The sequence below is a fragment of the Eptatretus burgeri genome, chromosome 1, assembly GCF_056783735.1.
Source record: "Eptatretus burgeri isolate ZD-2024b chromosome 1, Ebu_testis_v1, whole genome shotgun sequence".
Taxonomy (NCBI): Eukaryota; Metazoa; Chordata; class Myxini; order Myxiniformes; family Myxinidae; genus Eptatretus; species Eptatretus burgeri.
Window position 1 is genome coordinate 90,493,265 of NC_140961.1, and position 27,500 is coordinate 90,520,764.

The 27,500-nt window shown below is 42.1% G+C and overlaps 1 protein-coding gene across 1 annotated transcript in view; it reads left to right on the forward strand.

The window, feature by feature from the left end:
- LOC147034936 (rho GTPase-activating protein 45-like) overlaps window positions 1-27,500 on the forward strand; it is a 166,909-nt gene that overhangs the window by 99,892 nt on the left and 39,517 nt on the right. Inside the window, exons 12-18 of the mRNA XM_085859669.1 lie at window positions 105-168; window positions 6,305-6,369; window positions 6,681-6,791; window positions 20,131-20,211; window positions 20,683-20,853; window positions 23,315-23,452; window positions 23,582-23,763. Of these exons, the coding sequence (XP_085715795.1) occupies window positions 105-168; window positions 6,305-6,369; window positions 6,681-6,791; window positions 20,131-20,211; window positions 20,683-20,853; window positions 23,315-23,452; window positions 23,582-23,763 (812 nt within the window). The remainder of the gene's footprint in view (window positions 1-104; window positions 169-6,304; window positions 6,370-6,680; window positions 6,792-20,130; window positions 20,212-20,682; window positions 20,854-23,314; window positions 23,453-23,581; window positions 23,764-27,500) is intronic.

A 27,500-nucleotide genomic window follows, 5' to 3' on the forward strand; every position in this document is an offset into this window, starting at 1 on the left:
AACTCACAATGAGTACTATTGTTGCAAAACTCTTTTTCAGGACTTTGCTGGTCTCCAAGGTATAACTCTTTGGTTGGGTCATCAAGGATGAACTCGTTCTGTGGGTCTTGGTCGCTCATAAGGTCTTCAACCAAGCCAACAATTTCGCCCAAAGTTGTGGCAAAATCGGTATTTTCAGATACAATTTCCTGTGAGAGAAAATAATAATGTATGAATTAAGTTATTTAATTATTAAATGAGTCGATGCTTAAATCAAACTGAAAATAGGGAAATAAAATCTTACCTCAACGGATAAGAGGTTTGAATCCAGTTTATCAACTTGAAGGTTTCGTTCCATACAATTAGTAGAGTTCCAGGCAAGCACACAGCACACCATTGCCAGCAAAAAAAAATGTTTAAAATGGAGCCTAGGCTTGAGGCTTTTATCGGGAAAGACTGGTGGGTGTGGTTTCCTTTGGAAATTCCCTGGGCAAGCCCAGGAAATTTTTTAAAAGCATCACATTCTAGAATTTTCTGGTGATTTCTTTGTGAGTCAGAGATGAACTGGAAATGATGTAAGAGGAGGTGGGGCTTAGCAAAAGTGGGCGGGGCTTAGTAAAAGTGGGCGTGGCTTATGAATATACCTCATTAAAAGTGGGCGTGGCTTAAAAAATCATATGAAAGTGGGTGGGGTTTAGGGGAAAGTGGGCGGAGCTTATGAAAAGTGGGCGTGGCTTAACAAAAAATAAACTGTGGCTCAGGAGGTGGTCAAACAAGAGCATAAAGAGAAGTTTATCATTTCGTAATTGGACAAAAGGGGTATCTTAAAAAATATAAAGATTCAAATGTTTTGTTTTTAAATATTTTAGATGGGGATTACTATGCAAAGAAAATTAAAGTATTGAAGGAATTTGAGAATGAACAAATTGTTATAGGTTCAATGAGTGAGCTAAACAATATGCATTGGTTATTTGAAAAAGAGTGTCCTGAGGCTGAGATGTTTCAGATATTTCTTTAGAATCACCTTTAACAAATCAGATTACTACTTTACTACTTGAACAAATCTTTATCTTATTGCATTGGTTATTTGAAAAAAAGTGTCCCTATGTTAAAAGGGGAGACATAAATATACCTTGGGATAAAAAAGGGGGTTTACTTTATAGGGGAAAAAAAAAATGAATCGCTGAAAATCCCCCATTCATTTGCATGGGGAAAAGTGAGCCAGAATCAGTATATTCACCCTACTATTGTTGTCTCCTCTCAAAAAGAATTGGATGAAGCTGAAGTTGGATATTATTTTGAGATTGTTTTAAAATATCCAGAAGAACTTCATCACAAACATAAAGACCTACCTTATGCCCCTGATAAAGAAAGTCCAAGAAAAGAATGGTAAAGTGATTACCAACAGTCATTTAATATAAAAGGTAAATCTCCAGAAAAACTACTTACTACATTAAATGATAAAGAAAGTTATGCTTTGCATCAAAGGAACTTGAGAAAATATTTATCTGCTGGGTTGAGAGTGAGGAAAATTCATTGGATTTTGAAATTTAAACAGTCATTGGTTAAAGAAGTATATTGATTTTAATACAAAAAGGAGAACAGAAGCAAAAACAGATTTTGAGAAGGACTTTTTATAAATTAATGAATAATGCTGTATTTGGAAAGACTATGGAAAATGTTAGGAATCGACAAAACATAAGACTTGCTACATCTTGGAAACAGGCTTCAAAGTTAATTAATAGACCAAGTTTTGAACGAGCGGAGGTGTTTTCAGAGAACTTTTGTGCTATTTTTTAATTTTTTTGTATACATTGTCGAGGCTCAAATGAGAGCTAACACACAATGCACATCAAGGGGGGCATGAGACAGGAGGGGAGGGAGTGGGAAGGACAAAACAGTGAGGAACAGAGACATTAGGAGATCTTTGGAAGGGAGAGGGATGGGATGGGGAACATGGGGAATAGAAGATAGACATTACAGGGACTTTCAGGAAGGAAAGCAGGGAATTTGAAGGAGGTGGGCTTGGGTGGATTATCGGGGGTAGAAAAGATCGAGGATTTGGATGGGGGATGATAAGATGTGGTGGTGAACAGCTGTTTTGAAGGTCTGGAGGGAAGAATGGGAATGAATAAAGTGAGGGAGTTTATTCCAAAGGCAGGAAAAAAGAGGATTGAAAGAATGAAGGTGAGCAATGATTCGTGATATTGGTAGTTTTACCAGAAAGGGAGTTGTTGGCTATTCATTTGAAAAAAAAAGAGTATTGAAATGGATAAACCTATTTATATAGGAACATCAATTCTTGACTTGTCAAAGTCGTTAATGTATGACTATTATGATAATAATTTAAAATCAAAGTATAAGGATAATGTGTCATTGTTATATATGGATACAGATAGTTTTATATTAGATATTAAGACAAGTGATGTATATGAGGATATGATTGATAATCATGATATATATGATACAAGTAATTATATGTCAGGTGATGTGTTGTTTTCATCAAAGAATAAAAAGGTTATTGGTATGTTTAAAGATGAATTGGGTGTGAAGGTCATGAGTGAATTTATAGGATTGAGATGAATGTCTTATGCTTTTACTTATATTGATAATAATAACATTGAAATGTGTGATAAGAAGCTAAAGGGAATAAAGAAAAATATAATCAAGGAAACAATAAACTTTAAACATTATTACAACTGTTTAACCTTAAAGAAGGAAGAGTACAGAAAAATGAATGTAATAAGAAGCTATAAACATCAATTATATTCAGAAGAGATAAATAAGAAAGCATAAGGAGCTTTTGATGATAAAATATATATTTTAGTGAATGGAATCAATAGTATCCATTATGGTTATAAGTATAAGTGTTCAGATATTGAGTTGGAAATTTTAACAGGCTCCCGCCATCTTTTTACTGATTTATAACTGAAAGAACCAAGCAATAAACAAACCAAAGAGTGGAGATATAATCAGCCTTGGTATTTAAATGGGAAACATAAAGAATGTGAGTAATATCAAATAAGTCTTATTGAAGAAATAACCGGGGTAAAAGTGCATAAAATAAATAAGCAAATAAATTTAAGTACAAATAAGTTGGAGGATGTAAATAAAAAAAATAAATATCCTTGAATGGACTGAAAACTTTGATGGTTATCAATTCAACAATGGAAAAACAATTTATGACAATCTCAAAATGATATGTGGCTCAGGAGGTGGTCAGACAAGAACATTAAGAGAAGTTTATCATTTCATTTCTGCTCAACAAAAATACTTTAACCAAGAACTAAGTTCCAAACTAATCTTTGTGAATATACTCGATGGAGATGAATGTAAAAGGGAAATTAAGTTATTCCCCAAAGTAGAACATGGACAAATATTCATTGGTTCGTTCTTTGAGTGGAATGAAAATATTAAAGGAAAGAAGAGCTTTAATCAGTGAGTCTCAATTTTACATTTGCTTGAATGGGAGGGGGGGGGGGGGAAATGAGTCCTATTTTGGGTTTTTGGGGCTTGAGTCAGTCTCAATTTTACATTTGCTTGCATGGGAAGGAAGGGAATCTGTCTCAATTTTACATTTGCTTGTATGGAAGGGGGAGAAAATGAGTCTTCTATTTTGGGCTTTTGGGCCTTGAGTAAGTCTCAATTTTACATTTGCTTGTGCTGGAGGGAAAGGAATGAATCTCAATTTTACATTTGCTTGTATGGAAGGAGGAGAAAATGAGTCTTCTATTTTGGGCTTTTGGGCCTTGAGTTAGTCTCAATTTTACATTTGCTTGTATGGGAGTGAAGGGAATAGGTGGGGAGAAAATCAGTCTCCTATTTTGGGCTTTTGTGGCTTGAGTCAGTCTCAATTTTACATTTGCTTGTATGGGAGGGGGAGGAAATCAGTCTCCTATTTTGGGCTTTTGGGTTTTAAGTTATAAACTTTTTCCCTTTTTCCCCATTCATTTGAATGGCTGCCTCAGAAGCCCCATGTATCCTCTACTCTGAAGCATGAGATGCTATGGCAGAGGGTGGAGCCATCAGGAAAGAGATGAGGAGGATTTTCCGGAGGTGGTTCATGAAATTCACAAATTAGCACTTCCTATGGCCCAATTTGCTTCCAATTGCAGTTGTGTAATGCTTTTGTTTACTCTCAATTGATAAAACCTACCAAATGAAGAAACCTCTGAAACATTGTTCAGAGTGTTGTATTCTTCTGTTTTTCTTGGACATTGGCAGATCTGAAGATGTAGAGATAACAGATTTCAGGATGTTATATTATTCCTTTGTTTACCTTGTTTAGTCATACATTTTAATTTGCATTCAATCTGTTTGTATTGAACATTTCATTAAAAATGCATTTTATTATTACGCCCCCTCCCGAAGGGATGGAGCGGGATATTGTAATCGTCCGGTTTGTTACTTGGCGAGATCTTCGATTTTGTCAAGTATGTTGGTCTGTTCCGTTTGTTGGTTTGTTTGTTTTTCCGGTCGTCTACAACCCAAACGGCTGGACCAGTCGTTCTTAAATTTTTACACCTGATAGGCAATCCACCTGAGACAGTCCGCATTCAAACCCCGTCTTAATCGGACTAAACGTCGCGACGTGACGTCACACAACGTGAAAACACATTTTTGGACATAACTCAGTGACCGGAAGTCGTATCGTATTCCGGTTGACGCCAAACGAAACTTCATTCAAATATCGAAATGATTACTAAATGCATCTTATTACAAATTACGCACAGTTTTCGCAAGCGTATGACGTCAAATTTTTTAGCTATTGGCGTGATTTAAATAAAATTCTATTCGTTCTACAGGTCACAATTCTTAACCGATTTGGATGAAATTTTAACAGCTGATAGAAACCCACAGTGCAAAAAGATATGTGACTTTTGGTGATGTTCAAGATCAGGATCTGGATTCTGCATCACTTTATATTATCGCCCATTATAAACCAATGGGTAATTTTGTGAATTACAGATGGATATTTCTCAAACAGTTTTGCACTTATTATATTGAAACTTATACTATCTATTTATGCATGTAATATTAACATGTGTGCAAAGTTTTATCGAAATTGACCCAAGGTCAAGGTCAGGGTCACCCAAAACATGAAAAACACACATATAAAATACATATTTTTGTTTTACAACATATTTTAAACCTGATAACGGGATCGTAAAGCTGGTTGAAAAGCAATGTTCCTAGGTATGTTCAAATATTTCTACGATCAGAATGAAGGCAACAAGCACTGATGATAAGTTGTTGAATGTCACATGGTGGCTTTAAATGAGTTGTCAAAATTTTCAATCTGCTGCCGTTACCATGACAACGCGCGCCTGATAATTGTTATTTGTGACGTCGTGTCATTTTATTAATGTACGAACAAATAAACACCACACATTCCATGACATTACAGCTTGGACCACCACACGGAAAGGTCAACTAATTCGCCAAGTGTCATGCTAAGCACGATTTTTCATTTGTCTGTTTGTTTGTCTGTCTGTCTGTTTGCAACTTTATGGCAAAACGGCTTTAGCAAACACTATCAAATTTAATCCACAGGTGGGCAATGAACCTTGGACGACCCCATTAACTTCTGGGTCCAATTGGATCAGAGGTCAAGGTCACGAAAAGATCAAAATCGTTTTTGGCCATATCTTCGTCAAAAATGATCTGATTTCCTTCAACTCAGCTTATAGTGAACCTTATTCTATTTGCACTTCTAATCCTACCCATTCCTATAGTGAAAATGCATATTTGTGAAGATCGGTAGGGTCCGAAGTTTTGCGGGTCATGGCCATCGGTCAAAATAACAAATTTTCCATTAAAACTAAAACATGGTTACGAAAATACAACTTTACGGGTAAACGCCCAGCTCAAACACTGTCAAATTATATCCACAGGTGTTTAATGAACCTCGGACGTCCCCATTAACTTTTCGGTCCAATTAGGTCGAAGGTCAAGGTCAGGTCACGAAAAGGTCAAAATCATTTTTCACTCATAACATCGTCAAAAATGGTTTAATTGACTTCAAACTAAGACTAAAATATTCCTTATTCTATTCCTTATAATCAACATTCAGTTTAAGGATATATCAAATTTAAATTTGATCCCCAAAATAACTTTATGCCTTAAATGGGCAGGATTTGTTGTGCCTGGCACCACTTGTTTATATTTGGAAAATGGTTTGAGCAAAAAAAAATTTGCATTCATCCTGTTCATGGAAACATTACATACATATGCCAATTTTGACTGGATTATGATAAAATATTCACTCAACTGCTGGTGGAATTGTGCTAGAAATCTCAGTATACCCTGTCTGGTGCACGTGCAGAGATGGAATATGCCAAGTCTATGATGAAACTTTCACAGACACATCTGCATACGTTTTCACAAGATGTAAGTAAGTGTCTCGTGTTGACTAATATTCATTTTGAATCAACATTTTTCATTCGTTTGATATGATTTCTCTTTCTCTTGGATTGTTCGGTGTTTTTAAGAACTGCTTAGCAAGATGCCATTAATGCAATTCTTAACTTGAATATACATTTTAAACTCAACAAGCACTATTTGAATATCTTGTAGGTCCAGGATGTAATGGCATTCTCATTTAGAAAATAATTCTTCAAAGTCAATGCAATCATTGGACTTTTTTTTTTCCTTGATTAATCTGTAATTCAATGCATTTACTCCATTGTCTTTGCCCTCAGCCACCAATGCCTCTCCAAAGTGTCTACTTGCTTGGAGCGGAACGAGAAACTTCTGCTGCTCATGCCTTGCTGCAAACAGTAAATTCTCTGAATTCTCATGCTTTCCTGCAGGTATCCATTTGTTTCCAGATGCACAACTTTTGAATTATTACTGATCTCCTTGGAGTGGTGCTGTGGTAATAATTAGTCTCATCCCACATAGGGGATGAAAGACTATTGCTGTGTGTGTGTGTGTGTGTGTGTGTGTGTGTGTGTGTGCATGCGTGTGTGCGTGCATGTGTGCGTGTGCGTGTGCGTGTGTGTCTGCGCACGCGCGCGACGTGCGTGCGTGTTTTTTTCTTTTTTTGTATCCCTAGTCAAGTCTCATATGAGAGCTAACACACAACGCACAGCAAGAGGGGCATGAGACAAGCGGGGCATGGGAAGGACAAAACAGTGAGGAACAGAGACATTATAAGATCTGTGGAAGGGAGAGAGATGGGGTGAGGAACACGGGGTGGACATGATGGACACGAAAGGGACTTTCAGGAAGGAAAGCAGGGAATTTGAAGGAGGTGGGCTTGGGGTGGATTAACGGGGGTAGAAAAGATCGAGGATTTGGATGGGGGATGATATGAGGTGGTGGTGAACAGCTGTTTTGAAGGCCTGGAGGGAAGAATGGGATTGAATAGAGTGAGGGAGTTTATTCCAAAGGTGGGGAAAAAAGAGGAGTGAAAGAGTGAAGTTCAGCAGTGATTCGTGATTTTGGTAGTTTTACCAGAAGGGTTAGTTGGCGGACCTTGAGCACCCTGCGGAAATTAGTGGGGGACACATCGCAGACAGAGCAGGGGGGGGCGAGAACGGAGAGGGCACGGTAGAATACAAAAAGACCACTGACCTGTCTGCGGTGAGAGAGTGAGAGGCCCAAAGACTCAGCCTCATCGTAAGAGATACCAATGATCCCAAATGCCTTGGTTTCCCATGCGTGAAGCCGAGAAATGTGAGAGACAGGAGCACCAGCCCAGGTGGGAGAGCAGTACTCCATCAGGTTGTGGATGAAAGCTTTGTATGTGGTCAGGAGCTCAGGTGAGCCGAGGAAGGACTTGGCATAACGGAGGATTCCCAGTCGGCGACTGGCTTTAGGGGCCAGGTTGGAAATGTGTCTTTCCCAGGAAATATCATGGCAGATAGTGAGACCCAGAAGCTTGAATGAAAGGACTTCTTCCAGAGGATTGTTGAGAGAGTAGATGGGGGGGAGGGGTGGGGGGGGCTTCCAAACAGTCCTTTCAAAGAGATGTGGTGAGAGAGTGACATTTATCTGGATTGAAAGACATGTTCCACATGATGGACCAGTTTGTCATTTTACCCAGATCTTCAGAGAGTGAAGAAGCTGCTGCTTGCCGGTCTGAAGGATGACAGATGGTACGGCAGAGGGTAGAGTCATCAACCAAGAGATAAAGAGGATTTTCCAGAGTCGGAGAGATCATTGATGAAAATCAGAAAAATAACAGGGCCCAGAACACTGCCTTGAGGAACTCCATCCTGTACAGGAAGAGGGGATGAGAGAACTCCATTCAGGGCCACATGTTAGTTGCGGCAGGAGAGGAAGTCTGCGAGCCATGAGTGGAGATGGCCTTGGAAGAAAAGAGTTTGTTGAGCAGGGCAAACTGTTGCCAGACCTTGTCTAAAGCACGCTATATGTCGAGGGATATGGCTCTGATTTCTTGTCTGGCATTGAGGACCTCCATCCATTGTTGGGAGAGCAGAAGCAGCATATCCAGGTAAGAGTGACCTGGTCTGAAATCAAATTGATTATCAGAAATCAAGCCATTGGAGAAGAGGAAGGATTTAATATCTGAAGCGATGATGGATTCCATATCCTTGCTGATGATTGGGAGAAGGCTGATTGGTCTGTAGTTGCAGGGATCTGTTTTTGCACCTTTTTTGTGCAGAGTCGTCATGTTTGTTGATTTCCAAGCAGATGGGAGATGAACTTGAACAAATAAGAGGGTGAATAGAACAGAGAGAGGGTGAGCAATAGCAGAGGAGCAGGTTTTTAGGACACGTGGGCTGATGCCGTCTGGACCGGTTGCAGAATCTTAGTCGAGGTTTGACAGAAAGCTCTCCACTTTGTCGGAAGAAAAGGGCACAGAGTCCAGGGACAGTTGTGTGCGAGTGTGTCAGGTGGGTACAGAAAGTGATGGGTTTTGGACACAAAAATTTGATGCAAACCCTGAGTTTAGGCATTCAGCCTGTTCTCGTTCGGTATCAGCAGTGCTGCCATTTGAGGTAAGGGAGGGGATGGAGGAGGAACATACAACAGAAACAGATTTGCTTAAACGCCACCAGGATTTTGAGGAGGGAGAGAGGTTTGAGAGTTCAGACTTGAGATGAGAAAGATTTTGTTTTCTGGCTCTCCTGAGGGTAGATACACACTTGTTCCGAGCATTATGGAAGGAACTGAGATTACCCTCAGTTGGGTTTGCTTTCCATGATTCAAAGGCAAGTTGTTTCAGGACAACTACCTCACCACAAGCTTTAGTGAACCATGGGCGGGAGGAAGGGTAGGACAACTGAAGATGAGAGAGGATAAATCTGTGCATGAGGGAGAGCAAGTTTTTTTGAAATAATTATAAGGATGAGTTGCTGTTGGAGAAAGTAGTGAAGGGAGACCAGTCTATAAGTTTGATGGCTGCTTGGAGACACTGTAACTCGGCCTGAATGAAATTCCAGACTCGACGGCGCTGAGGTGGTTCTCTGATAAAAGCGAGAGGGATGTCCACTTTGACAAGGACATGGTCAGAATAACCGATTGGAGCGGAGAAGAACAGCAGATATTGTCAGGGAAATTTGTCAAAATCAGATCCAGAAGAGATGGAGTACCATTGGTTGAGATCCGGGTTGGGAAGTTGACCGATTGAGTCAGTCCCAATGAGTCGCAGAATTCTTTTGCTGAAGTGCCATGACAGGTCAGAGAGGTACCCACACTTAGCCAACTGGCATGATGACAATTGAAGTCGCCACATATGAGGAAGAGTGAGTTTGGATGAGAAGATAGAAGATGGTCCATGTTTTGAGATAGTGAGGTGTCAATGGAGTCATTACTGTTTGGTGGACGGTACAGTACACATATAAACATGAGGTGGGAGGGGAGGGGAAGCTGTAGCCAAAGGTATTCCTGAGGGTGTGGGGCAGTGAGGGCAGTACATGGAGAGTGAGGAATAGAGTCTTTGATGAAGAAAGCAACTCCTCCACCAGGACGAGGATCATGTCTGTCATACCGGAGGAGGGAGTAACCAAGGAGAGATACTTGGCAGTCAGAGTCGTCTTGGGGGAGAAAAGTTTCTGTTCGGCAGATTATGTCTGGTTTGTCAGTTGGCAACCTGTATGGAAACATCTGAAAGGTTTGAGCAAAGGCCCCGGATATTTGAAGTCCACACTGTTAATGAGGAGGGAGGGGGAGGGTAGGGCAAGGGAGGAGTGGGGGGGGAGGTAAGGATAGTTGTTGAAAGAGTGTGGGGGATTGCAGAATAGCTCGGGGAGGGGGCCAGATGAGGAGCAGAAAAGGCTTGTGGTGCTGGGGGAGAGTGGAGGGGGCAGAAGGCAGTTGAGGATTTGAGGAGGTGGAGTGATGAGATGGAGGTGAGAGGGCAGGGGAGGGCCGCAGCTTTGTGGATATGAGGCGGGGGGAAACTTTGTGAAGAGGCAGTTTTGTGGATGTGAGGGTGGGGAAACTTTGTGAAGGGTGAGTGAGGGGTGAATGGTGGGAGAAGGATGAGTGGGGAGAGTTGAGGCAGGAAGGTGAGAGGGAGCTTGGAGGGAGAATAGTGGGATGGTTGCTTTGAGAGGGAGGGGTGAGAGAGGTGAGTTGGCACTGAAGTTGGAAAAAAAGAATGGTTGATGGAAAGCGAACACTCATAGCAAACTGGGTTTTTTTAATTTTAGGTCAGAAATGCAATTAAGGACATTTCTTGATGGATGCAATAAAGACAAGTTAAGAGAATGGAGAGAAGAAACGGGGTAACAGTTCGATTATTTTGGCAAGGTATGAAGGAAAGGTCGAATTGAGAGCAGTCTGTGGATTTCTAAGAAGAGTCGTGCATTATGATTCAGTAATGAGAACCACATGTGTGAAAGAGAAAGATGAAGCATGACAAGAGATCATTTTAATTATTATTATTTTTTTGAGAGAGTTTTCATCAGATTAGGAAATGGAAAGTTTGTAGAAAAAATCGTGAGGTGATTGGTGAATTTGGATCGGTAAACCCATGGGGTGGAAACAGATCGTGTGGTTATTGGAGAAGCACGTGGCTCTGAGAGGTGTACGGTCAAAAGTGGATTTATTTATTTATTGTAAATAAGGATTGCTTGACATTCGGAAAAGGGAAGGTTGAAGTAAAATCGTGGAGGTGTAGGGTGAATTTGAAACGGTAAACGCAGAGTGAAGCTGATCGATCGATGAAACGTACCAGGAAGAGGAGACAACCTTGAGAAGTTCAGCATGGATGCTACAGATCCCAGGAGCTTTACCCCATTTCAACCGGTTCACCGCAGCCTGTGTTTCCACAAATGAAGGTGGACCACAGTGATTGGAGGGTCAGCAATCAGGGTTGGAACACCTCTGACATCCAACTCGGCAGCTGGTGAATCAGGATGGTACAGCTGCTCAAAGTAACCGGCCCAGCGGGCCTTTACTTCGGACGTCTCTGTCAAAGCCGACCACCCTTTGCTCTAACTGCAGTACACCGAGGGACGGTCTTGGTGGAACGCAATGCGCGAATTCCCCTGTAATCAGGACGAGAATCACTTGACCACAGGTGATTCTTGACCCCCTCACAGATTCCTCGCACATCGGCCTCCTTGTCCACCCTTCGTGCACGTACAGTTTTACGCCTCAGCTTCCTGAAGAGCTCAGCTCTGCGATTAAGCCTGGCTCTGTGACTGGTCAATGTTATCCAGTGTTCCTTGAGAGAAGATATTCTTCTTTGCCCTGCAGTGAGTTCCAAGACATCTCCCGGCAACATCAAGGATAGTGGTCTTGAAGGCACTCCACAACTCTTCAGGATCCCCTAAAGCACTCAGACACACTAAATCTCCACTCAGCCTGTTCGCAAACTCCTCAGCTACCCTCTCATCCTTGAGCTTGCCAACATCCAGCCTAGGCTGGGATGGTACCATTCTCCAGGATTAAAGGTGCAACTTCAGAGTTGCTACAACAAGCCTGTGGTCAGTATTGAGGAACTGAGCACTCTGGGAGACCCTGCAGTTCTGGATCATCCTCCAGTGACCATAAATGAGGACATTGTCAATCACCTTTGCCACACCGCCAGCATTGGAATACCAAGTCCAGAGATGAGTCTTTGGGTGCTGATACCATGAACCGGCCACCCTAATTCCATGACCTCTTGCAAAGGCAAGGATCTTCGTACTATCCTGTTTCACAGTTCTCGACCCTTGGGGACCAACGTATGTCTCATAACCATCCCTATCAGTTCCAGTCGATGCATTGAAATCCCCCAAGACTGGATGAGCATCTCGCCTGGGGCACTGAACAACCACAGACTCGAGCGTGGCGTAGAATGCATCCTTCATGCTGAGATTACTCACCTCAGTCGGAGCATAAACAGAGACCAGGGAAATGAGACCCAAGGAGTGACGAATCCTTTGTCTCATAATATGCTCATTGACCCGTGTTACCTCAATTATCATTGGCGTCAGCTTATTGGACACAGCTCCAGCAACTCCTTGGGCATAGTAACCATCAGTGTGACCACACCAATAGTAGGTGTAACCACCCACCATGATCTTGCCACAATCCAGTCTCCGAACCTCAGAGTGCTGCAATACCGATGTCCCAATGCTTGAGCTCAGATAACAGACAGGTGATCATCATAGGGATAGGACATTCCAGACACCCACCCAAAGGACCGCCTCAGGTTAACTCAAGGAGACCGCCATCTGGTGGACGACACCTCAGCACCATCCCGACACACACTACCATAATCTGACCTGGGAATGTTACCCCATGTTTTCCATCCTATCATCAAAGTTTGGGGGTCCCAAAGGCTTTGCCCCAATCCCGTCATCTGGTGAGCTGCCCTGAGAAGGACAGCTGCACAGGAGGTACTCCCCCAGAGTGACTTTTCAGATTTTTAAAAATGTTTTTCGAATGTTTTTTCGAAATGAAGTGCAAATCCTTCCACCAACCTCCTCATAAAAAGTAATCCTCCAGCAGGAGGATATCTGCAGACACAGTTGGGCACCAGATATGGATAGCCATTGGCTCACAAGGAGCTCCTCCACCCTTTCACAGGTTTTGTTCTTCATCCTGCTGTGTATCCACATCTTACACCCTCTTCACCAAGAAACTTGGTGGGGGAGACTGTTTCTTCGCCGACAACCCAACCATGGAAAAGGTTAGTACAGGTTTGTATGGTTCCTGGAGCAAGTCACATCTTTAATCTGACCTGACCTGACCTGACCAAAGGTAATAACAGAGGAACTAACAGTTGGGCAGTGGAGTCACAGTTTGATGCAATACACAAGATGATGAATGAAAAGCAAAAGAGGAATGAGAGGAGAGAAAACATATGAACCTACAATCAAAACAGTTTGCTGAAGTTATGTGAGGTTAATATGAGTGAAGCAAGATTGTGGGTTGGCATGTGGTATGATAAGAAATGGTAGTATTTACTGGCTGCTTGAAACCACGGAGAGAAGAGTAGGTTGCAACAACCTCAGGAAGTTGGTTCCACAATCATAAAAAGAGGAATAAAAGAGTTGAGCTGTGCTTTAAAGGGGAACCCATATGCTCAGATTACTCCAAGGCTAATCTATCCCTTGATACCCTCCTTCTTCTTCTTCTTCTTCTTTCGGCTGCATCCCGTTCGGGGTCGCCACAGCGGATCATTTGTATGATCCGCATAGTGATTTGGCACAGGTTTTACGCCGGATGCCCTTCCTGACGCAACCCTGGTCACCTCTTACGACACAGGGATATGGTACACCTATTTTAACCGGGGTATACACTGGCCCAGTACACTGGTACTCATTTCGCCAACCTCGGAAGGATGACAGGCTAGGTCAACCCCCTGGTGTATTAATTCAGTGGCCCAACGGGGCTTGAAATCAGGACCTTTTGGATCCCAAGCCGCTGCCCTAACCACTGCGCCAACACCAGGCTCCTATCCCTTGATACCCTACAAAATAGATATTATGTGTCTTTTTTCCCGATTTGTGTTTCATAAAGGTCGTAATTTTGTGATTTAAAGTCGAAATCTTATTCTTCACACTTAGCCGTGATGCCATATTCGTACTGTCTCTGGATTATATCATGATACGATTCAACTCAAATTGCGAATAGTTTTCGATGTTCCACAAATATGCTGACTCTATGCATCCTTGATGGTTGTAGTGATACAAACTGAGATGGTTTCATGCTACGGTACAACGATGGTCAAAAGACCCTAAAGTTTGTGAGAAATTGGAAGAGGTTTATCCGAAAAACCGAGTGTGCATCGGGCCTTCAAAATGTTCACTTTTGTGCTCGGAATATTTTAGACGGAGACTGTTAGATATTGTGGTTATCCACGATGATTGAGAGAGGATGCCAAACCCATGATTAAGTGGAAGAAACATGTTGCTCAAAACTGCAACACCATCTCTACCCAGCTACCAGAACATGTACTTTCTCTTCCTGTTGCCATTGTGTGGCAGTTACCACAAGTGCACCGAAAAATAATTATCTATTATCAACAGAAATTTCTGCAAGTCAAATGAACCACCATCTATTTATAGTGGAGAGAAAATATGTATGTACAAGTAGTGTTCAAAAACGTGGAAACACCAACGTAAAGTCACTTAAAAAGGTGTTGCGCCACCACGTGTGACCTGTACAACCTGTATACGCCATGGCATAGAGTACACCAGCATCTAGAATTCTGCACGAGGGATGCGGCACCATTGTTCGAAGAAAAAGTCAATCAAATCAGCTTACACCTGTTTGATGGAGTTTGAAAACGCTGTCTCTGGCATTTTTCCAGAATATCCCATAAATGCTCGATTGGGTTTGGATCGGGTGACTGAGAAGGCCATGACATATGGATAACATCCGTGTCATGCTCATCAAACCACTGGGCAAACACACGTGCTCTGTGGATGGGGGCATTGTCATCCTGGAAGACACCCCTCCCAGAAGGAAGGAAATGCTGCAACATGGGGTGAATATGATCACTCGGTCCCATTAAATAGCAATTAACATTGACCTTGCCTTCTAAGGGAATGATTGCACCCAAACCATACCGGGAAAAAGTTCCCCACAACATTACAAAACCGATAGAACCATTCACTGTTAGAACCAAGGTTGGCGCCACACATGCACTCGTCCGTTTGGCAAGAACACGATGAAGAATGATTCATCTGATCATATCACAGTTGTCCACTGCTCGGTTGCTCATTGCCTGTGCCCTTTGCACCACTTGACTCGCAAATGTCCATTGCCAGGTGTGATGAACAGTTTGTGCACTGCAACCTGACAATGGTATTGCACTCTGTGGAGTTCTCAGCGGATCCTTTTTGATGAAACTGACTGCTCGTGCCGTAGGTTGAAATTTACAGTCAATTAATCTGCAATTGCTCACCTGCTTTGCCTTGCACTTCAAATTAATGCACATATATCACGATCATTGAGTATATTGTTACGGTTATAGGAACCGTATGCATACAAACATACAGTTGGCCCGAAGTTTGTTATGCCATTAAGTATATGTGCAGATAGAACACCTCTTTGTGTGTAGTGGGAAAGCAAAAGGGGGTGCGTTGCGATGTTTTTTTAGTTGGATTAATAAATCTTTATATCCCCTCCATCACGATCCACGGTACCATCACGCTTGCAGCCCTTGGTTCGCTGGCCACAGTGCACCATTGCCCATCTGCTGTCTCCGGAGCCTCGTTCTTCCAAGGCAGAATCTTCATGTGCACAGTTCCTTTTCGGCTTCCCCAAACGTTCCAATTCAATCTTGGTTGTACCACCGTCCACCTTCCTCAAACACGTGTGGAGTGGGCCGGCTTTACCGGCCTGGCCGAAAACCCGCCCAGAAAGGGTGGACCCCATGAAGGCCCTGTCCAATCATGGCGGATGGTGACGTCAGCTTCACCAAGGTCCTTCCCCGACCTTGTGGATCTATAAATTACGACACCATCCTCAGAGTAGTGTGCTGAGAGAGTCGGAGAGTTCGTTGGTTGAGAGTGCTGAGAGAGTCGGAGAGTTTGTTAGTTGAGAGTGAGAGAGTTCCGTGGGTTCGTTGGCTGGTTGCAAAGAAAGAAGAAAGATCGTTGGCCGAGTTGGTCCCTTGGTTGTTGGTTGAAGAAGGAAGGTCGTTGGTTGAGTTGGTCCGAGTACACCTGACCTTGACCGGGTCTCTCGTTGGGACCTGTCTGCTGCCCGTTCTACCTTGGACTCCACGCTCTCCACCCGGGCTCCTTTGCAGACACGGTCTCCACACGTGCGGCTGTGGAACGGACTGCACGACTGTTGCCAGATGCCGCACCACGGAGCACTCCTTCCCCCGAAACTCTCAGGTGCCGAGAACTGTGACCTCAACCTCCTCCCTCCCTGGCTGCAAAAGTCCTTTGCCATTCAACTGGGATTATTTTGTCTGACTGCATCTGAGTGTGTGGCACCTGTCTTATAAGTAGCATTGTAAAGTTATTTGATCATTGTAAATCTTGCCTGTATTATTCTCGTGACAAGTCTGCTCTGTGTCCTCTTTTGTAAGTTGTTGTAAAATTGTCGCAGTACATCTTTCTTCTGTCCCCTGCATAACACACCCAATAAACCTTGTACCTGTACCACATGACTTTCCTCGCCTTAGTGTAAATGAATTATTGTAGAAATGTTCCCAGTTTGTTTTTGTCTTTTCCTTCATTGGTCCAGCATGGTTCGGATCTGAGTTGAGCTGGGTCTTTATCCCCAATAATCTGTTCATTCTTGCCGGTACGTCCTTGGCAGTTCCGCTCGGCTGCATCTGATCCGGAGTTGGTAGGACTCTACCATAGTTGGTAGAGTGATCCGGTTCGGGAAAGGCGTACCGAGGGTGTGGTTCCCCGGTTGTCGAAACCGTGTAGTTAATTAGGTAAATTGATTCGAGACAAAAAGACCCTACGCCACGCGGTGGAGGTATTGGCATCCACGTTCGGTTAAGTGACCCACCGCGTCACGGAATTATCCCTGAGCGACGGCCTACAATTCCGGGAGTCGGGTGGGAGACGACGTAACTTCCCCCACCTAGTGGTCATTCTCGCCACCGGACCCCGGCCCGCAACAATATGTTTCCACCCAATGTTTCCCTTTGCTGATGATATCTTTCCCTCAGAGTTCAATGCTGACATCACCTTAGACACTATTGCTCATGAAACATCAGCAAGTTTAGCTGTCTTTATTGCTGAGCTCCAACCAAATGCGCCCCAACAATCACCCTTCTTTCAAAGTCACTGAGGTGTCTTCTTGCAGCCGTGGTGCTAAAATTATAGGCAACCAGGCTTGTGCAACATTTTTAGCCCCCATTGGACTTTAGCCCCCATTTTAGCCCCCATTACCGAAGCAGGGACTTATGGATATGGTCTCGATTTTCGTGTCCGTGCGTGCATGCATGCCTACGTATGTGCGTCCACAACCATATCTCAGACATGCATAGACCGATTTTCTTTGTACTTTGCACAAAGACAACACATGATTGTTAAACATTTGCACATCATTTTGTTCCATGATGCAATTAAAGATGGCCATTTAAGTTGTAAAAAAACCGGTATTGAACACGTGCTAAACAATTTCTCAGACAGGTATGTACCGATCTTGTTCAAACATGGCACACAGATAAGGAATGATGGCTTACGTATGCATTTTTTTTTTTTTTGGAGATCAGATACAAAATGGCCGACTGTTGGCTATTATTGCTGTAAAAACCTTAATGTTGAACACGTCCTCAACCATTTCTCAGACATGCATTTACCGATGTTGTTCAAACTTGTTACACAGATAATGAATGATGGTTTGCATATACACATCTTTTTTTTTTTTCGAGGTCAGACCTAAGATGGCCGACTGGCGAGTATTTTATTACTTAAATATGTCCCCAACCATTTTCTGACATGTATGGTCCGATTTTGTTCAAGCCTGGCACAAGAACACAGTACATGATGGCATACACGTGAACCTCACTTTATTTTGTGATCTGATTAAAGATGGCCAACTGCTGGACTGGCGGCCATTTTAGATGTACATAAATATGGGCTAGCCCTTTAACTCCGTACAGCAAAATTACTGAAACAACAGGGTCTTTGACATTTTTCTGTCTTGTTTACTTGTTATACATGACTCCGAGTGAGCTGGGATGTTATTTGCTTAATTAACACGTGGGCCACACCTGTATGGAAGCCATTGCTTTCAATATACGTGATTCCCCTCATTTACCCAGGTGTTTCAATTTTTTTTTGCCTACTACATGTTTGTATCTGTCATCTACTCCTCCAAGAGGATTTGACCTTGGAAGCTAAAATGCTCAATGTGAGCCGGAGCAATCCTGTAACATACAGCACACCTGGTCAGCCTGTGATGGTGGGACAAAGCATTTGTCGGCAGTGTCCAAGTGTGCCTGGATGGTGTTGGTTGTCAGGCGAAAATGGGTATTTCTGCTGAAGTAATATAACTGATTTATCAAGTGATAAAAAAAATCCTTATAAAGCAACAATTTGGCAGAAAAACCAAACCTACCAGTCTGTCCTGAATATACGACTGGCATTTTCATCTTCACTTAACACCTCCATCGTCACCATCTTCATCTGAATCGCTCGCATAAGACTCAAAATGATATGGCTCCATAATTCTCCTGAAAGCGTCCTAATTTTGTCTCGAATTCCATCACTAATTTTGCCTCCAATAGTTTCTTCAAAATCTCACCGATCTGTTTCAACATCCTGAGAACCTTCAGAGTTGCTCATGATGGTGGAAACAATATCTCCGGTGCTTGAAATACATTGTTTTTCTATTAAAGCCGAAATTTGGATCATAGTGGGTTCGAACTGTGCCGTCACTGGGGAAAATAGAAAATCAGCACTTTAGGGCTTTTTTCGGAACTTTGTGAATTGTCAAAAAAATTCAAAAAATTTTTTCCCTTCAAATTAGACTGTGATTAAAGATTTTCAATGGTTTCAGAAAAAAAATGCATTTAGGTTCCCCTTGAAGTTTTGATTTTAGATGTTTGACCAAGAGGGGATACTGGAAGTATACATGCATCCTGGAGTTGTTGGGGGAGTGTCAAAGTACTGAGAGAATGGTAGAGAGCTAGACCGGTGTAAGATTGCGAAAAACAACTGACCTATCTGTAATATAAGAGCAACAAGCCTTGTGCTTTTGCATCCTTGCAAGAGATGTCAATGAGGTTGTGATCTTTACATTCTATGGTAGCCTGGAAGGACAGAAGTGATGCTATGATGCAAGCCCAATAGCCCATAGGGTATTCCGTTTAGCTGGGGACAAAGCCCTTTTTTTGGCTGTTGTCAGTTCTGTATTTTCAAGGCATTACTTTGAATGGCAGATTATGCCCACTTTGTGACTGGCTTTGGGGACCAGCTTTACGATGTAGTTGGCCCAGGGAAGGTCATGGCTGATAGTGCAGCCAATACGTTAAACAGACTGAACCGCTTCCAGTGACTGACCATGGAAATAGGTAAGTTGGTTTGTTGTTGTGGCATGACAAGACTGAGATTTGCTGCGATTGAAAGACGTGTTTCATTTATCAGACCAGCATCTCATTAATTCCAGATTGGCAGAGAGTGACTGGATTGCTGTCTTCCTTTTGGTGGTATTTGTTAGTGTGACATCATCTTGCGTCATCTGCAAAAAAAGAAGAGAAAGTTTTCCAGAGCAACAGAGAGATTGTTTATGTTGATAAGGAATATGACTGCACCAAATACACTCCCTTGGAGAACTCTAGGTTGCACAGGGAGTGGAGAGGAGAGAGAGATTCCGTTATATCAACGCTTTGACTATGTGATTGGTGGAAGTCAGGAATCCAGGAATGAAAATGGCCTTGTTTCCGACAGCCAGAAAGCTTGGCAATTATGCTCGAATGTGTTTAAGGCCCGAGATATGTTCAAGGAGATCAATCTGACATCTTTCTTGAGGTTTATGGAAACCATTGTGAGTGAGTTGCAGCAGCATATGCAGTGTTGAGTGACTCGGCCAGAATCCTAACTGATGGTCAGAGATCAGGCTGTTTAAAAAAGAGGAAAGACTTGACATCAGCAGCTATGATGCCGAGGGGAGAAATATTGGCTTTGGCAAGAAAGTGGTCACTGGTGTCAAAAGGGTCATGTGAGGAACAGTAATGGTTGGATGCAAAGTTAGTAATTATCCGGTACATTTTAACGTATATTACCAGGGTTTATGAGATTTTTTTTTCTCACCTTGCAGCCTCTGACGAGTTTCCGAGATGATCATGACCGCAAGCGTAAAGAGCTGAAGGATCTTTGGCAAAAGGAACAGCGGAAGCTGGTCTGTATCTACTGCATTACTCTGTGTGCATGGTAATTGATGGTGTGCATGGCATTGTCGTTTGTCGTTAAAATAACTTGAACATATTTGAGTTTTCAGTTTTTAGTCAAATATGTCTTTTATAATGCTTCTCTCTCCTATGCTGGTGGAAAGTAACAAACAACTTTGTTTTTTGGGGTTTGCCCTTGTTCACAGAATATATTAATCTTTGTCTCATCTTGAATTTTATTTTGTTGGTACAAGGATAAAATTTAATAGGCTGTGACAAAATATACAATAATTTCCACTGCTTTTATAATTTGCCAAAGGGATTAATACCCCAACTGGAATGCTTATTCAAAACTCGTTCACTTCCACACTTTAGCCATGAGTCGATGAGTCACTCCAATTTAGATTGAATTTTAAGTTTTGCTTTTTGATTGACTATGAAAGAGTAGCAGTTGAGGAAACTTTTTATTATTTTTCCCTTAGCATGATGCAGAAGGCAATTTGCGCAAGGCCCAGCAGGCGTGCGGTCATCGCCAGGCTGAGCTGGAGAAAGCTCGATGTCTTTCCGCCAGGGCAGAGGCGATTCATTCACCCATTTCAGCACCTCGCACACTCGACCGCAGGAGGAAAGCTGAAGAGGAGGCTGCGCTTAAGGTCTGAAAGCAGTGTGTGATGCTCTTACAATGTAAGGGTTCATCCATACTTTTAATTAAGTCGTGATAACTTGTGATGAAAAAAAATCAAACCCTTACCTTACCTTCATTGTCATTGTTTTTGTGTTATCTTTTCTAGGAACTGTTTTCTTAAGTCTATGACAGATTGAGGTGTGTCACAAGCATGACTTATTGAATTTAATTTTTACCCTCACCAGAGGAGAGGGTATTGTATTTTGGTCCGTTTGTTTGTTTGTTTGTCTGTGTCTGTCTGTCGTCTGTCTGTTTGTTTGTCCGCACAGAACTTTCGTGTTTTTCTCCGCACCCGCTTGTCGGATCGGGACAAAATTTTCACCATCGGAGCGACTTCTCATGTAGAATGTTTTAATGATAATGATGATGTCATAGGTCATGTGGTGTGGCAGCCATGTTGGAAAAACATAAAACTTTGGACGTCTGTATCTCTGAAACTACACCAAGAAAAATATTGAAACTTCGCACATGGCAAGCACAACTCATGGGGAAGAAGTATAATTTTGTTTTTTTTTACGGCATCATAGGTGCCTTCCTTATGACGTCAGAATTGCATATGTAGAATGTTACATCCGATCAGAATAAAAAATTGAGGGTCATCTAGGGATAAATTGGTCCACCAAAAAAAAATTGATGATGTCATCAGTCACGTGATTCGGCAGCCAGAGATATGTATCTATATATTATTTTTTTATTTTTTTTTTAAACCTTAAAAAATCTTCTTTTCTGAAATGGCTGAAAAGATCGAGGGGAAACTTTACAATTATGACCACCTATGCATGATGAACAAAACATTCACACATATGACATCAAAGGTGACATGGTTTGGCAGCCATATTGGATTTACCATAAAACCTACAAATCTTCTTCTCCAGAACGGATTGTCAGATCAAGCCGAAACTTCACACAAATGTTCCCCAAACCTCGGGGATACCTGGGTATTTACGGATAAATGATAAGTGACATGGTCGATCAGCACTATTGGATTGCGCAAAAACCTTTTAAAAATCCTTTCTCTTGAACCGTTTCATCGATCGATGTGAAACTTCACAGTTATGATCCAGTAATGAAAGGGAATATGTGTTTTAAATTTCAACATGATTGGACACATGGTCTGGCAGCCAGAATTATTTGATTTTTTGAATCTGGGTTCTTTTTGATTTTTTTTTTTTAATCAGGCTTACGTGGCTGTGCCTGAATGGGTTCCAGGGAAAGGAGTGGCAGCTGAAATGTGAATCCTGTTCAGGTTGCTCCTGATGACTCTATCTTTGGTTATTGCTTGTTTGGGTTCTTTCAGATTAAGGAAAGAAGTCAAATTTACCTATGCATAGAGTCCTTTAAGCCCTCACCACCACCTCCCTCCCCATCCCCATCCACACGTCCCGCTCCCCCCCAATTGGCCCCCATGCTTGGTGTTGGCTTAATGGTCAGGGTGGTGTGCTTGCAATCGAAGGATACAGAGCTCAAATCCCTCTTGACTGTTGAATTAATACCAGGTGGGGTTGACTCTGCCTGTCATCCTTCTGAGGTCGACAAAATGAGTGCCAGCTTGCTGGTATCCTGTGTCGGAGTGGCGACCCATCCAGGATTGTGCCAATTAGCCAAGGAGACTGCTTAGGCAGCACCAACTCTCTGCACAGTGTATGGTCCCAATGGATGGATGGATTAAACAGCAATGTTATTGATGATTTGCCAAAGTCTAAGTGACCCCATCTTGATCGGGTGACCCAACTTGTTAGGTTATATGGATTATAGTACAAAGTAGCATGAATGAAAGTTTTATTATCGTCCAAATAACATGTACTATATACCGGAGTGGTGGGTGGTAGGGGGAGGGTGCTGTTAATACAATGTGGAACCGAACTCTGTCATTCCCATTAGTTTTACATCTGTTTCAGGCTTCGGCCAAGAACACGTTTCAGTACATGTGCACACATCGAGCATTGTCCTCGTGTACATTTATTTCCACCTCCTTTGTCTCTGCCTCCCTTTCCTTTATCAATTATTTTCTCCATTTGTGCACTCTTCCTTTTTTCATATGCATCATTTTGGTGCTCAACAAAATGAGAAATTCATTTAACTAGTGCTTAACTTTTGAGAATTATCACAGTAAATTTTACAAGTCTTGTGAAGATTAATAGTCCAAGACGTTCAAATAATAGTTCATAAATACTTATTTATTTTATTGCTATTTTTATCAAAAGATTGTCTTAACAAGACACTATAATTTATTGATTCACAATTAATGTCATGCTGTAATGCGAAATTTAGCTTTTCCATACAAGCATGCAAAAAGGAAACTATCTGGCTCATTCTCCCACAACACTGAGGTCAATCAAATTGATGACAGTGACAACAACATTCTCCTCCCCACCCCCCACCCACTTCACAACCCCCTCCCCACCCTCACACACAATGCTCACCAAAAGGCCGAAGAAGCAGAGCGACTTCTCCGGATTTGTGGCCAGGAGGCACGTGCTTGTCGTGAAGGAGCTGAGGCTGCACGGATGGCTGTTATGGCGCAAGGCCAAGAGCTGGCCAACCGTGCTGAGCTGCTTTTACGCACGGTGACATTTCAAACATTGGGTTTTCTTCGTTAATTATTATTTTAAATAAATTATCTGTCCTGATATGACATTTTCATTTTGTTTTTTTTTAACCTTTCACTTTTGGTGTGTTACTGTGTGATTCCATAGGTAACAGCAAATTACTTTGAGCTGCTGCACCGGCAGGTGGCCAACCGGCCTGAAAGTTACCATTCTTTGGCCGACAGCTGTGGCCTCTTTGAAGCAGGAAACCACTACCAGATTTATGCCCATGCTCTGGGCCTCTCTGATGACCTTGTATTACCACTATCTCCAAAGCTGCTTATTCATGGGTATGGCGAGTCTGTTTTTCAGTATTGCAGTGTCCTATCAAGTTATCTTTGCTTTAATTGTAATATAAAAAGGTAACATAGGTTACTACTATTTATTTACCGATGTATGTCCTTTTTGAGTCCTTTATTTGCTTCCTAAATTGCCGAAACAATGAGTGTTGGGGAGTTGAAAGGGGAGGAGGGGTGAAAAAGTACAACCCATGCTGATTTTTTTGGGTCACCAAAATGTACAACCAAAATCTGGCTGGAATTCTGTGCATATTTATGTGTGGGTGCTTCATGATTTACCTGGACCTTTGTTTATAAAAGGCAGAGTAGTGCATGCAGATTTACCATTTATTTAATCCATTTGTTTTTCTGGTGTTGATAGTCAATGAACATAATTGACGTGTTTTGTGTGTTAATTTGTGTTGCAAATTTTGGTGGGAGAAAGTGAGTCACAAAGAGGTTGGGGCATCAAATAAGTCGAGAATTTATGGTCAATTAAAACATAAAACCTGTTGAAATTTGCAGATGATTGGCTGCGCAATTATAGAGGGATTGCTTGGAAAGAACATCTGCACAAGACTGGTTTAAAGTTATTTGTCAATTTCAAAAGTTTTCTAGAACCTATGGCAAGCAACTTCTGTGTTTGCCAAGAAAACGATCATAATCTGAAATCTAAGAGATAAAGCCATGTTGCCAGATAATGAGCCACTCATGCTTCAAAAAATCCCAAATGGCTAAAAGGGGAGAGCAAAATGTTTAGTTGAGTAGGACGAGCCCTGATGGCGGACTGGATCAAACGCATGAGGAAATCCAGGCGCTGAGGTCACCACAACTAAAAGTTGACCACTGAGCTTCTCAAACGTTCACAAAATTGGAACATGGGATTTGAGGTGAATGAATCAGGGAAAGTTAGATGTTGTAAAGAGAGATATAAAGAGGACAAGAACTGAAGTTTTGTGGATAAGTGAACTTAGATGGACTGGTTTGGGGCAGTTTCAATCTGATACCAGGAAATACAAGGAAATCAGACACAGGTGGAGGCCATTCAGCTCATCATGCCTGCATGAACACCATAGTAATTTATCAACATGAGATACAAAGAATAAAATAAAAAATATATTTTTTTTATTTTATGTCATTTTTTTATTTTTTAATATATTTCCTTTACGTTTGTGTAGTTTTTGTATTTTATTTTCTTCTTCTCCTCAGGGGAGGGGGAATTGGCTTTGTTAAAAATACACAACCACACAACACCCCTTGACGAGACCCCCAGCAACAGCACTCCGTACACGTGCACACAATCACCCATCAATGCTCAAACTTCCGAAAAATCTTATAAACATCCCTATACCCCTCTACCTCCACAACTTCCAGGTACCTGTCTAATTCTAATTTAAACTTTATACTGTTTCTGCTGCCACTACCTTTCTCGAGAGGCCATTCCATACATTAATGGCCTACATACTAGAGAGGTCTTACCTCTCCTCTTCTTTACTCTCAAGCTATGGTCCCTGGTCCTATCACTTTCTACTCTGTGGAATAATTCATCTGCACATATTTTGTCTATACCTTTCATTATCTTAAACATCTCATTCATATCTCCTCGTAACCGCCTCCTTTTGAGTGAATAAAGCCGTCTCCTTCAGCCGCTCCTCATAGCTGAGTCAAGCTCGGCCCGGAATCAATCTAGTAGCCCTGCACTGAACCCTCTCTGTGGCTTCTATGTCTTTCCTCAATTGTGGTGACCAAAACTTCACACAATATTCTAGATGTGGCCTCACTAAATTCCTGTACAATGTTGTCACCACCTCTTTTGATTTAAAAATGATCCCCCTCTGAATAAAACCTGAAACCCCATTTGCTTTACCTGTAGCTGCCTGGCATTTTGCTGCCTGCTTCCCTCCCATATCTATTACCACTCCCAGATCCTTCTCCTGTGTGACATGCAAGATGATTACAAAGTTTTCTTTTCTGGTCAAGAAGCCCGTAAAAGACAAGGAGTGGCAGTGATTTAAAATAAGAAGATGGAACATCTCATCTAACCTTACTTGTGCACTGCATTGGACCAATAAAGAGAAACAACCGAGACAGATTGGAAATAGCAACAAACAATTATTTATTACAAACACACAATCAGGCAATCATTTCAAAGCAAGTATTTATAAAGAAGAAAGCAAAAGATACATAAGAGCATCCATCCATCCATCGGGACCATACTCTGTGCAGAACGTTGGAGTTGCCTAAGCAGTCTCTTTGGCTATTGGACACAATCCTGGACGGGTCGCCACTCTGACACAGGATACCAGCAAGCTGTCACTCATATTGCGAACCTCAGAAAGATGACAGGCAGAGTCAACCCCACCTGGTATTAATTCAACAACCAAGGGGGATCTGAACTCAGGATCCTCGGATCCCAAGCCCATCAGCCGAACCATTACGCCAACACAAGGCATACATAAGAGCAGATTTAACCAAAACACCAGATTTAACCAAAACACCAGATTTAACCATCGCACATATTCTCCTTCAATCTCACTTAAACAAAAGACTTGACCATCATTCACTCGGGGGCGAAGAATAAAACAAGAAGGACTCGAGAATAGAATACAAGTAACGTTTGGAGAAAAGGAAAGCAGTCTTTCCTTCTCTCCATTACCTTACACAAATACACAAGAGAATGTGGAGGAAAATGGGCGGGGAAGATGGACAGTGGCGATGTGATGTGATGTGACGCGGACACACAGCCGCATGCCTGAGGTGCTCGACTGAGTCGGTGAGTCCCCTCCGGCATCCCAGATATGCGAGTTGCAGTCCTGTGCCTCAGATTATTCCTCCTCAGGCTCCCATCGATGAGGTTTTTCCGCTCACCTTGCTCATGCTTTATGCTTGGCAGGATTGATGGGGACGACGCTCGTAGAAGGATTGTTCTTTTTCCACAAAAACTCGACACCAACTGCTCATGAAACCTTCCTTTCTTTCCCCTCACACATTTTTGTTCCTTCCCGCATGAGCCTTCACAGTCTTTGAGTCTTCTGCTCATATGGGCTTGTCCCGTTCATTTCTCCTTTCTGCCATCTCTTCTGCTTTCTGACTTTTGCTTCTTTTACCCTTCCTTCTTTCTGAGCCATCTGCTCAGGAGCGCTTTTCGTCCCTGCTCGCCTGTACCGTTCATGTCTCTTCACGTTTCTCCTGCTTCTTCTAACAATTTTCAACCCATATTGACCCTTCAGACCCTTAACACCACTTTGACTTGTAGACCCATTTCGACCCCTTTAGACCTTTTTCGTGATCTTAAGACTTTGTTTTTGTCCCTTTTAAGACCCTTTTAGACCTTTTTCGTGATCTTAAGACTTTGTTTTTGTCCTTTTTAAGACCCTTTTATTCCTTTTAAGACCCCTTCAATACTACCATCCCCTTTAGACCCTTACAACCTTTTGAACTATGAGACCCTTTAGACCCCTTAATTATCTAAAATGGTTTAAGGGTCCTTTCACTGGACCTAAAACAAAAGAATGTTTTTCATTAATGCAGGACCCATTCATCCTTCAGGATTTCACTGCACAAATACAACTGTTTTCTGGCCTTTCAGACCCGGGGGACTCCTAATTTTTCATTAAATGAAACTGAAAATCAACCTCATCACCTAATGCACACTGACTACGACTGCCCTCCATCAGGAGACGAGCGTCTGCTTATTTTTTACATTTTATTTACATGCCACTTTACATGCAATGGCTCAATGAAATTTA